Genomic DNA, 12,817 nt, shown 5'->3' with positions numbered 1-12,817 from the left:
CCAATGATAAGGTGACTTGCAAAGTAGTGCCATATTTAGGAAGTCAGGATTCAGCAGTTCTCTGGCTCCTTCTACCCTGATGGCATTGCTTGAGATTATCTGCCACTGTACAGTTTATTTCTAATTGCCTAAATCAAAGACCCCTGAAGGAATGAACTAATCTTATATGTAATATCTAAATTCTTACTCTTTCGTTTGATATCCTGGAGGTCTTGACAGTTAGGAATACTCCCGTGCTAATCTTTGCAGAAAAGTGGTTCTGTCAACAGCTACTCTGTTATTCTTTGCATGTCATATACATATACATGCTTATATTCCCTGTTTAATAATGGTTCCTTAAGTCTGCATTATTTCTTGGTTTAAATGAGTCATGTTTACTAGTGTCAAGGAGGTGAACTGGAGAAAGCTGCGCACTGTGCATAATGACCAGGTACATAAATATCCCTAAATGCATGAGTTTGCTGCAGAAATGACAGATTCTGATAGGTGGAAAAGTAATACCCAAATCTAGGACCCAAAAAGGAGGAGCCTGTAATAGATAAACTCATGTTTTACAATTATATGTATATTTAAGTGTCTGTTACTCTTGATCTGTGCTAGTTACAGTCTTACTTTTGCTATCCTGTATTTTTGCTTCATGTTGAAATAATCTTCACTTGTTAATGGGAATCTGCAAATAATTCAGAGTGCTTTGTTTTGTAAGATGTTCATAATTTTATTATACTGTAACATTTGATAGTGAGGCCACACTGTATTTGCTGTAACCATTTGCTTCATTGAAATACTGTAGAAGATGCATGCATCGTTTTATCTACTAATACAATAACTAAGATTAAAAGTTTAAAACTGTAACCAAAAACATCTTTAGAAGCTGTGATCTAATACTGTAAATTTTATTTTACTAGGCATGCATGTAAGAAATGCTCGAAAGGTAGGTTTAAATTGTGTTTTATATTACGTAATTTTTGACTTCTGAAAACATTAAAACTACAGTGTGCTAATTAAGTATTCAAGAATTCACTGATTAAAGACATTTGTCATAGCAGATGCTTATTAAATTTTAAAATGAAAAATGGCACCATCAGCTTGTGCTAATTTTGCCCCCTCCCCCTTTTCTGTTTGCCTCAGCTATTTCATGTATTCTCTCTGGAAGTAGTCAGAAGTCATCCAGATTAAGCAGACTTTAAGATCTATGGTTAACCCCTTCTTATCAGAATCTTATGTTTTAATAGTATGTTAGTGGAAACTGTTTTTGAATATGCATTCAGTCCCATTACTTCGTGATTTAGCTTACATCAGTACTTTAAATATAGCTAATTGTTTTACTGGCTACACAATGAATCCAAGAAGTCAGTATGCATGCTGGAATCCACATACGTTTGATGTAGCAAGGTGTACTTCATAGGCTTAGCGTTTACTGAAGTGCAGATCTCTGGGCAAAGTGTTGCTGCAAAATTAGCAACCATTTTTGTGAATTTATTGCTAGCATATGTTGCTTGTCAGCAGTTATGAAATCTATATGATTATATATTATACCAAATCGTTTTGGTCACAGTCCTCCCGTTACTCGAAGTACTTAAGTAAAAAATTAAGGGGTTGCACTATTTCTTTTGCTTTTAAAACAACTGTTTTACTGAAATTGCTAAATGAACATAATTTACATTATTTATATTTCCAGTAAGGCATCACATCATTTCATCTGTAGATATATTTCCATAAGTGCTGGTTATAGCAAAATGTATCTTGTCCTAAGGTAATATACATTTCCTTATAATTGCATGAAGCTGTCTTTTCCCTGTGCCCATGCTATAAAGATGTTAATTATTTTGGAGAGATATTGTTTAACACTCATACATAATTTACTTGTTCTGGTTTAAACATGTCATCTGCAGTGAAAGCAGGCTGTATCTATTTCCAGTTGAATCACAATACATCCACCCCAGTTTCAAAATACTTAATTACCACTCTAAGTCCAGCACACTTTCTGCTTTTGTAAACACCATCACTCACAGCCTTTTCCTATAGTATATGCTGAGCTGTGTCTCTCTAATGCTATGCAACCTTCTTCTCGAAACTCCTTCCTTCAGTATACAGGACTGTATACCCATCATATTGCCCTGTGGTGGTATAATGCTGAGAACTGTTATCAGTATCTAACTCTATTACTGCTTACTGTTTCTGCTTCTAGCTACCTTCTTTATCCAGTACTGCATAATGTAATAGGTTATCCATGTCTGCTAATGTTTTTGTTACCCTTATCAATTTACAGTTCAGTGCTTGAGGCTAAAATGTAAATTAATACACCACATCTATTTCATATATACACCAGGCTTCCTGTGCACTCTAACGACATGGGCTGTGTGTACTTTACCTGTCTGTATTATGCCTATTTTACAGCTCATTGTCATATCTACCTATTAGCAATCCAGCAGAGGGTAGGGAAAACTAATATTATGTAATCATACATGCTTGCCTGCATGTATATCTTGGGCCAGATTCCAGAAGAGTTATTCTCATTGTAAATCTGCCCTGATTCTGAAAGACTTTCTGTCAATGTAAGTGACTTACTTCTGTTTGTAACTAAAGTAATATCAGTGTGTATGTTTTTCATTTGTATAAATGTAAGATTACCTTTGTCATATGTGTAAATTTAATAAAGAAGTTTGGGAAGAAAAATGTAAGTGACTTACTTCAGTTATGGCCTGTCTATAAACAGGCTTACATCGCCAGATTACAAAAGACCTGCTTTCAGTGTAAGTAGTCACTTTCAGTGAGCGCAAGTATTTTGGAATTGAGCCCACAGGGTTAGTGTTTTTTAGTCCACAAGTCACAGTACAGCTGGGAGACGTATTTCACATTGCATAGCAGTCATTTGCTTCATAGAAACCAATGAACTGAAGCAGTGAGTGGTTTTCAACAAAATCTGTAAAAGAAATTCTGACAACAGTACAGGCTGACAGCGTAATCCATGCAACTGTTTTTTATTTTTCAGGTAAACTTTTCACACCAGTGGTTGAATAGTATTAATTTTCCATATTTACTTAAAATATGTAAAACAGTCTTATTAAAAAAAATAAAACATAGTGATTGAGAACAAAACAGCCACATGAATGATTTCACCTTGTAAGTAAGGGCTTCTTCAGATTGCTTATGCCATACTGCTTTGTTTAACTAATAGTACTAATTAATACATGTTACAAGTGTTGGATTATGCTTTTGTAACAGCTTTTACTGAATAAATGCTATTTATTTCCAAAAAAGATATCGGCAGATATACTAATAACACCAAATGCTTGCATTTGTAGTTCCGCGGTAGCTTTTATTCTTCAGTAAGTATGTAGTGTAGTAATAAAAAGTCTACCGTCTAACAGTAAATGCAAATACTTGATTTTGTTAATATATCTTCTGCTATCTTAATTTGAACTAAGTAGTATTTATTCAGTAAAAAGTTGATACATTAGCATAGTCCTACACTTGTATTTATTTATTTGACATTTGTTTATGGGAAAGTCTGACTGGGCCAGAAAGTGCCCATTTTCATTGGAGGCCTGGAGAGAAAAGCTCCACAATCGTAATCTTTCAAAAATCAATTACAGATATTTTAAATCACAAAGTATCATGTTACAATACAAAACATATAAGTGAAAAAATGTTGTAATGAGAAAAACACAGAACATATGTTTCATAGTAGAATGCAATGAGAAAGAATAACGTAAGTTGGAGAAAATAAGTAAGGAAAACTCATTAGTCATATTATTTGTTTACATAGATTAGTATGCAAAAAAATGAGACCTGACACAAATCCCTCATGTTTCTTTTAAATATCTTATTAGATTACATGATTAGGGACAGTTAGGGGAAATAAGAATAGTGCTGGGTAGGGTGTCTCATTTAACTTAGATGAGTAGAGGTAGAGCAGAGATCTGCAGAGAAGAAGTAGCTGTAGTAAGCTACTAAGAAGACAAACAAAAGGCATGTAGTAGGAGGTTGGAAAGGTTTGTGAGGTGTGACTTAGGTTGAAGGGGGTGAGTAAAGTATAGTGAGTAAGTTCAGCCAGGATTGGCACAGGAGTAGGTTCATGATTTTGTAAAGTATACATTTAGGAAGCATTTAAAGGTGGATAGGTTAGAAATAGTTCTGGTGGTAAGAAATAAGGATTAAAGGGGTAGGAGATGGGCAGGCTGATGGTTGTGTATTATTTTATGTATTGTTATAAACTGAATGTAGGAGAAGGGGGAGGGGGAGTTTCAGCCACATTGTGACATGTATTCTTATCTTCATTCAGATAACTAGCTTGCCACATAAAACCTGTCCTAGGTTTACATAAGCTCCCAGAGCTCTAACTGCCGTTTTAACTCTTAGGGATATCTTATAAATGGAGTAATTTGCTTGGTAGACTTTTTCCCAAAAGGTCCTATATTGCATTTCTTTGCACTGACTTTTAGTCCTTGGCTTTGGTAGCAGTCATTTGTTTGTGTTAAGCCCTCTTGCAGGATGTTACTCTCATGGTAGTTATGATAGTTCCCAATTTGCCGTTGTCTGTGAACTTAGTGAGCCAGAGGTCCTTGACATTAGCCTTGACCTCAAAGAAGTAGATGCAAAACAGGAGTGGGCCCAGCAGGGAGCTCTGTGGTACTCCACTGCTGACCTGCCTCTCGGTGAAGGTGGTCTCACTCACCAATCCAGACTTCTTAGGTCCTATCTGTGAGTCAGTTGGCAATCCAGCTAGTTGTGTAGGGTTTTATGCCTAGTTCTGTGAGTTTGTGTACAATAACTGAGTCTGATGTTGTGTTGAATGCCTTACCAGGTCTTGGTAGATGGTATATGTGAAGAAATTAGACACCATTATCTGTGCTAGCATGTCTGGCTGAAGTTGTTTCTATATAATTTCAGATAACCTATGTATTATATGCCAGCATGACTCGCTATGATATTGTAAATAATGTCTTACATGTTGATTTCTAATCTGTTTGTTCAGAATGCTTTAAAGACTTGGAGTGTCCCTTTACATTTTTAACTGTGCATGTTTGCGAAAGATTCTAAATGCAAACTGTCTATGATTCAGCTGATCTACAGATGATGTCATCGGAATGTTGACACTTGCTATGTTTTACTGTCAGAAGCTGAAAGACAGGAAGGAACTTCTGTGTCAGGCTTTCCCTGAAGTCTTTGGATATGTGAGATTTAATTTATCTGTGTGAGTGTATCAGTGGTCTTAAACTGGGACACATTGCTCTGAATTGGTTATATTTGGGGTGGACAGAAAAATACAGTCCAGTCCAGGGCTGTAGAGCATGTTCCTGTTGTGCTGTTAGGGAAAAACTGTGGAATATTACTCCTTTTTAAGTGACAGTCTCACATTGGAATCAGTAGTGAGGATTGAAGCTCCTTAGTTACTGAGCCAGGATAGTAATGAACTTCAAATTATTTTTGGCAGTGCGGTGAGGTATTGTCTGAACCTCACTTTATTCGGTGGCAGTTCAGTGGCTTATCATCTGGACATTACAGTATGCACCATTTTTCCTTCAACCATTGCCTCGGTTACCTTCTCAAAGAAGTCTACCAGGTTAAGTAGGCATATGACCTTCCTTTGACAAAACCAAATTGGGATGGGTCCAGTGACTATAGGTTACCAGTGTCTTTGTTGATCATTTTCACTATAATTTGTTCCATGGCTTTATATATCAGACTAGTCTGACTAATGAGTCAGTACATTCCAGGGTTGATTGATGGTCCACCTGGGGGATAACCATTGCCATCTTCCATTCACTTGGTACCTGACCTGCTTTGAGGCTGTAGTTTGAAGCGACTCTAGCAGTCCTAATAGGTCTTGTTTCAGGCTATTTAGGAGGCAACCTGGGATATTGTTGGGCCCCACTAAGGCTGTTTTTTAAATCTTAGTGAGCACCGCTATGACCTGCTCCCTGCTGATAGTTGGGAAGTTATATAGGTAGGGATTTCACAAGGGGTGGCAGAGGGAAGTGAGGGTTACAGTCTGAGCTGAATTTGTTGGCCAGCAGATTTGCTATGTCACTCTTCTCAGCAAAGGTGGTACCATTTACTAACATCTAAGCACACTGTAGTATGTTACCCTTGAGGTTTTTGACATACCTGTAAAAGGCCCTGTGGTTGATTTTAGTGTGAGAAGCTGTCTTGACCCCGTAATTGAACTTGGTAGATTTAATTAATCCTCTTAGTTTCCTGTTTAGTGTTATTAGTGAGTTCTTGCCGTTGAGAGTTACTCTTTCTGATTTTGGCCATGACTTTTTTTTTCCTTTTGTTATACACCCTGTCAAGATTAAAATTTCACCAGTGTGATTTGTTTTGGGGTTTGTTTTGGGCATACTCCTGGTTCTTACAAAGCCTCTATGCAGCCATTTGCATGTTTGTACGGTGTTTCTGTAAATAATTCTGCATAGGCTGTTGTGAGCTCTTGGGTAAGGCATATCATTTTGACAGACTTTTACCTATAAGGGTATAATTTGCTTTAGAATAGTTTCTATCGTTAACAGGTTTTGCTGAGTTTTCCAAGTCAATTTTTATTTCAAATGAGACAGCTTTTTGATCTGGCCTTACCAGTGAAGATATTGCACTGTCAGGGTGTATTTAAAACTCTTTTATATTGGTGAGAACAAGGTCCAGTATGTTTTGACATCTGGCTGAAGTGCACACTAACTGATCAAGAGCATCTGTGTTAATAAAATCCAGAAAACATTGTGCCTGTAAGTTGGTGGCAGTGCATGTTTCCCAGTCTGTAGAGGGTTAGTTAGTTTCCCATGAATAGAATGGTTGGATGGAGAGTGCCTCTAGTAGGGTTAGGTATGAGTTGTGGTATTCTTGAAATATGGATGGTGACCTACAGCTTGCAAAGATGTAAGGGCCTTTATCTTGAATTGTTTTAATTTTCCTTGCATAAGAGCAATTTTAATTACAGATGGCTTAATTATCTTTAATGCAAAATTTTAATTGAAATATTTTTATTATTTTAAAATCGTATTGTACATTGGTGTATACTTATTGCACTTCCTAATTTCATAAATTCATTAAAAAAATGGGAACCCCCCTCTTATTATAGTATTCATTTAAACTGTGATTCATTGGAATATGTGATGGTTTAGGCCAGTGGTTCTCAGCTTTTTTACACTTGGGGACTGGTGAAAATATGAGAATTATTTCAGGGACCACTAAGGCAGAAATAAAAAAAATTATAAAGAACCAATCAAAACACTATCTGTTTGAGCATTGTATGCCAACATAGTAATCTCACCAGCTGAGAAAGGTATACATGTACATATATTGTGTGACCATAGAAATGCAGCATTCTAAGTGAGAAATGGTGATAAATCATTGCCAGAGTATGAAGTCTGAAACTTCAGTCCTTTTTTATGAGGAACAGACCAAAATATGGGGCAGAAGTCTTCACATTCTGCAAAATCTGGATATTTGAGAGGCATGCTACCTACCCACCTCTTAACACATAAGCACACATACCTACCTACCCATAGCCCTCAACCAAAAAGGGACCAATGCCAACAGAATCAGGAACATGTTTCATGTATTAGTATTATTAACTTGAGACATTGACAGAATAACGGAACACGAGTGAGTATGCATTTTTGTAAAGTAAAAGAAGTCTATAACTAATTATCATATAATGTAATCCGTCACCTTTTCTCCAAAAGTCACTACTTTTAGGTGTGGTTAAGAGAGACAGAGTTAAAATTTCAGTCAAAATCAGGGCTATCCCTAAAAATCAGGGACATTTGAGAGGTATGCACCAACCTCCCTCTGACGCACACAACCTACCTCCCTCCCTCTTACACACGTCATACCTCTCAACCTTAGTACATAATATTTGGGCAAAGCCAAAACTAATGGTGGAACAAATCCCCAAAAATAGGGACAAACTTTAAATATTGCTCTCACAAACTTATAAAGTTGCTAGAATAAAAGGTATTATGTTATCGTGAATTTTCTGAAGCATATGAAGGCTGAAACTCTCATGCCTGTCATTATTTAGTGAATTCTATCCTCATAGATTTGACACAATAAACCCAGAATGCCCACAAATTTTGGGGGGTACAGATTAAAAATATGAGGTAAAAATCTGGACATTCTGCGAAAATCTGGACAGTTGAGAAATGTCTCTCTCCCTGTTTTTAGACACACACACACCATAACTCTCAGTCTTTTAGCTCAAGAAATCATGACAAAGCACAAAATAATGGGAGGGCAAAGGACCAAAAATAGGGACAGATTTTAAATATTGCTCTTATAAACTTAGCAAGTTGATAGAATAACAGGATTTGTGTTAGCATGCATTTTCTGAAGGATATTATGTCTGAAACTCAAACGTATGCAGTTATTTAATGAATTTAGTCCTTAGTGATTTGCTAGAAAACCACAAATGTTTTAAGGAACAGACCAAAAATGTGAGGCAAAAATTTGGACAGTTGAGAGCTATGACACACCCACACATCCCTCCCCACCTAATTCATGCACACACACATCCCCCTACCAACCTACTTCTTAAATACACGCACACTTCTTTACCTACCAATTAAACGCATGAACACACACGTTCATAATCCACATTTCAAATGTCTTCTGGCATTCAAATTCCACACACGCTGAAGATGAGGATGCAAACAGCCGGTCACACAGACGTGACAGGTTTTGTGCAACTAGACACAAAAGATGTTGTTCTAAGAAGAATGCCCTTTAAAAATTTTTTTTTTAATTAAGCAATAAGTCTCCTGTATCACAGACCAGCAGGAAATTTCTGCCGGACCAGAGCCGGTCTGAAGACCAGCAGTTGAAAAACAGTGGCTTAGGCTGCATTATTTGAAATATTTTAGTAATACGTTATAAATTTGTGCCTAGAAAAAGAAAATATTTTGTTGCACTTCAGGGTGCAGAAATTTGTAATTGGAACAAGAATACTCAAGTGAACTGGTAAATATAGGTTTTAAAAAAAATATACACAATTTTATACAAATCTTTAATTAAATAATTGGCATAATTATACAACATGTTAGCTAAAGTAATTTTTCACGAAAAATGGCCTCATTCCCGAACACTTTTGTCCTATGTACCAATTCTCTCTAACACAGCCACATCCTATAATATACACCCATTGATTTTGCAACCGTCCAAATTCCTAACCTTACAACAAACTTTACATTTTCACCTAAATGATCCCCCATAACTATTTTCTAAATGGGCCATAAACAAAATTGCATATGAGGCAAAAAAAGCCCCCATGTGCCCTCTTTTCTTTTTTAAAAAAATTTTACTCAAACTCAAAACAATTGTCGTGAGACAGAGAAATCCAATACTGATGATAAAATGTTCTGGGTCCATCCTAACATTTTTTCACTGACTGTTAGACCATGCAACTTATTAATGCTAGTATATAAAGATTTAATAACATATTATATTCTTTCATTGGTATATGGTAACTCAAAGTACAAGTATTGTCATCACCTGAGTGAATACTTTTTTTTTTCATCATGTTTTAAATCACATCATCTTGTTCAAATGTCCACCAAGTCATTTTTGTGAGGTACAAACATCAGATTTTACAGACTAGACACATACCAATGGTCAGTACAAAGTTTAGAACTTAACTTTTTTGCCTAAATAAAAGCTTATTCTTATAGAATTTTAGTTGCTTATTCTGTTTCTTATAACATTTAGGCATTTTAGATACAGAATAACTGTTTTATGCAACTATTACATAAAATATAGGAAATAATTTTGTCCTAAAATCTCAGGACATTTGCCATTTTTTAAATTTTTTGTCAGGACACAACTGCCCAAAGAGGGACTGTCCCTCACAAAGTGGGACAGGTGGTAACCCTACAAGCTGTTACATTTGCAAACAAATCGACAAGTTCAAACTGTAGAGTCTTCTCACTGGTTTAATAATCTTAACAGAGGTATAAAAACTTAAAGCGCTTTTCGTTTGCTAACATGCAAACTTCTTTAGAAGTACTAATACAAACAATTAACTATGAGGTAGTACTGACCTCACTAGGGGTTTCTTCCCCTCTGTGTGTGCTGATGCTGGTTTACATGGTCTGGTTGTTAATGATGTTAATAGTTCCTTTACATCATCAGATAATTCTGTAGAATCACAACAACAGCTGTTAGGACCTAGAGTAATCATAAATAATGAGGAAGACTTTAGAGTTTATAATTTCTCAGTAAGTGAAATTTCGTTAGATATTGTGAGCTTTTTAGCTAAAGGTTATACCTATGTACCTTGGCATCGAATGGATATTGCTAAAACTATAATAGAGATTAAGACGTTTACTAGAAAGTTAAACTTTCAGTTGCTTTTTGAGAACTCGGCAAACACAACAGGTGCCCTTGTGTTCCGTATCCCTAGTACTTTTAATCCCCCATTGCATCCGGTACTTCAGACCTTCGAACAGTTGTGTGAATTGGACCTTAGGTATATGGGTTAATCTTAGGTTAAATTCAAAACATTGTTGGGATAGTTATAGTTATGAATGTGACTATTTAAAATATATTCAATCCCAAGATATATGGGTGTGTAAACCAGATAAAGGGGGTGGACTAGTATTCCATAGGGCTGATTACATTGATCGGATGGAAAGATTGTTGTGTAGTGAAGCTTACCAGGAGAGTTCTAGATCAGAAGCCAACAAGGCTTACAATTTAATTAAAACCTGTATAAACGACTTGTTTATCGAAGGCCGTATAGATCAAGTAGCACTCAATTATATGATCATCTTGTTTCCTAAGTACCCGTCCATGTTTGGAATTCCAAAAATACACAAGGATTTGGTAGACCCACCCATGAGGCCACTCATTGACAGCCGTGGGTCTCCAACCTATGCATGTTCTAAGGTCATTGACTCAATGTTGCAGAAATTTATGGTTTTATTAAAGCAAATATGTAAGGATTCCTGGTCATTTTTGTCTAATATTAATGACTTGGAATACAAGGAGGACTGCAACTTCTTAACAATTGATATCAAAGACCTATACACATGTATTCCTCATCAGGTCAGCATAGAATGGGTCGCTGCAATGATGAAATAAACATGGTGCTTCGAGTAAGGATATAGCATTGGTGATGGAACATTTAGATCATACCCTTACTAACAATTTTTTCATTTTCAATAACCAGTTTTATTTACAAAAGGTAGGTTTGGCAATGGGTTCACCATGTGGAGCAAGTGTGGCCAATTTAGTTATGGCACACTGGGAATCTAACTTTGTGTTAAGTGATACAAACGTTTCTGAATGTCTTATAATATTATACTAGATTTTTGGATGATATTTTCGTCCTGTTTAACCTGCGGTGGTGGTGCTGCGGTAGCATTGTCGCCTCACAGTAAGACGCTGTCCGGTTCATTTCTCAGCTAGAGCGTCTTCTGCATGGAGACATGCGTGAATGGGCGTACCTTCCTTGAAGGTTGTGCGTCAGGCCTGGCAAGCCGGTACGTAAAAATCAACTGCCAATCATTAGCGGACCGGAGTTCCGCTGTGGCGACCCCTAACCGGGAAAAGCCGAAAGACACAAACAAACATTTTCATCCTGTTTAAAGGGGATGAAGAAACCGCACAAGAGTTGATAGATAAGTTTAACGTGACAACAGATTTTTTGCAGTTCACATACAGTTTCAGTATTGATGTCATGTCTTATTTGGATATTTGGTTAACTAAAAATAGAACATTAGGGTGTTTTACTGCTCAAATTTTTAGGAAAGGTACATATTCTAATTCCTTTCTTCATTTTTCTAGCTGCCATCCTTTTCATCAAAAAAGGTCTGTTATTAAAGGTCAACTAGTGAGGGATTCACGTATTAGTAGCCAAGATGATGATTTTCATAAAGAATGTTTTTGAAAAATATGTTTGTGCTCTGTGACTATCCAGAACCCTTGTTGGATTCTTTAATTGAAGAAGTCACTCATAAAAGGGAGAATTTGATCTTTAAACTGATCTTGGAGATTAAATTATTGGCAGGTTCTAGTTCTATGATCTCAGAAGCATCCATAAATGGAATTATTAGTGAGCCGTCTCCAAAGATTGTTCAACATTCACAATGTAGTTTTATAACTACATTTAACGCTCAAAGTAATTCCATTGTTAAAATAGTGCAGAAGAACTGGGATCTTTTTAGATGTAACCAGGTTCTTTTTCAGAAATTGGGCAGTATGCCAACTATAGTGTTTAAGCAGGATAGTAACCTGAAGAACTTATTAGAGAAATGTCAGGTTAGGGTCTCTAGAACAGTAGGGATGTCTAAATGTGAAAACTGTAATTATTGTAAACATGTTGATGTCACTAATTTCTTTGTATTAAATGGTCAACATTACAAACTAAGATCCAGGTTCAACTGTAACACTAGGTTTGTAGTTTATTTGGCTAGATGCTCAAGTTGTCCCACATTTTATGTGGGCAAAATGGAACGTAGGTTCCGGGATAGAATGTATGAGCATCTTTATGCTGTCAGCCATAATAAGTTAGATAATGCTTTAGCAAAGCATATCTATTTAAACATACATCATCAATTTAAATTCATGGTTATAGATAATATCTTGCAGGACACTAGGGGTGGTCCGTTTTCCTTCAAACTAGAGGAGTTGGAACTAATGTGGCAGATTAAACTTAATGCGTTTAATGTTTCAGGCTTGAATGAATCATGTTCTATCACTAGTGTTCTCAAACTTAAAAGTTTACAAAGATAATGTCTATTAGAATGTTTTTCACTTTTTTTGATTATGAATACTCTGGTAGAAATGTAGTGAATTAGTCCACGGAGTTCTCATTGTTCTTAAT

The 12,817-nt window shown here is 36.2% G+C and overlaps 1 protein-coding gene across 1 annotated transcript in view; it reads left to right on the top strand.

The window, feature by feature from the left end:
- Positions 1–843: 843 nt before the first annotated feature.
- LOC122789164 (tumor necrosis factor receptor superfamily member 6-like) overlaps positions 844–12,817 on the top strand; it is a 145,278-nt gene continuing 133,304 nt past the window's right edge. Inside the window, exon 1 of the mRNA XM_044056408.1 lies at positions 844–931. Within this exon, the coding sequence (XP_043912343.1) occupies positions 908–931 (24 nt within the window). The 5' untranslated portion in view covers positions 844–907. The remainder of the gene's footprint in view (positions 932–12,817) is intronic.

This window comes from Protopterus annectens, chromosome 14.part0 (assembly GCF_019279795.1).
Source record: "Protopterus annectens isolate FY-2018-M chromosome 14.part0, PAN1.0, whole genome shotgun sequence".
Lineage (NCBI taxonomy): Eukaryota > Metazoa > Chordata > Ceratodontiformes > Protopteridae > Protopterus > Protopterus annectens.
This window is presented reverse-complemented; position numbering and strand designations above follow the sequence as displayed.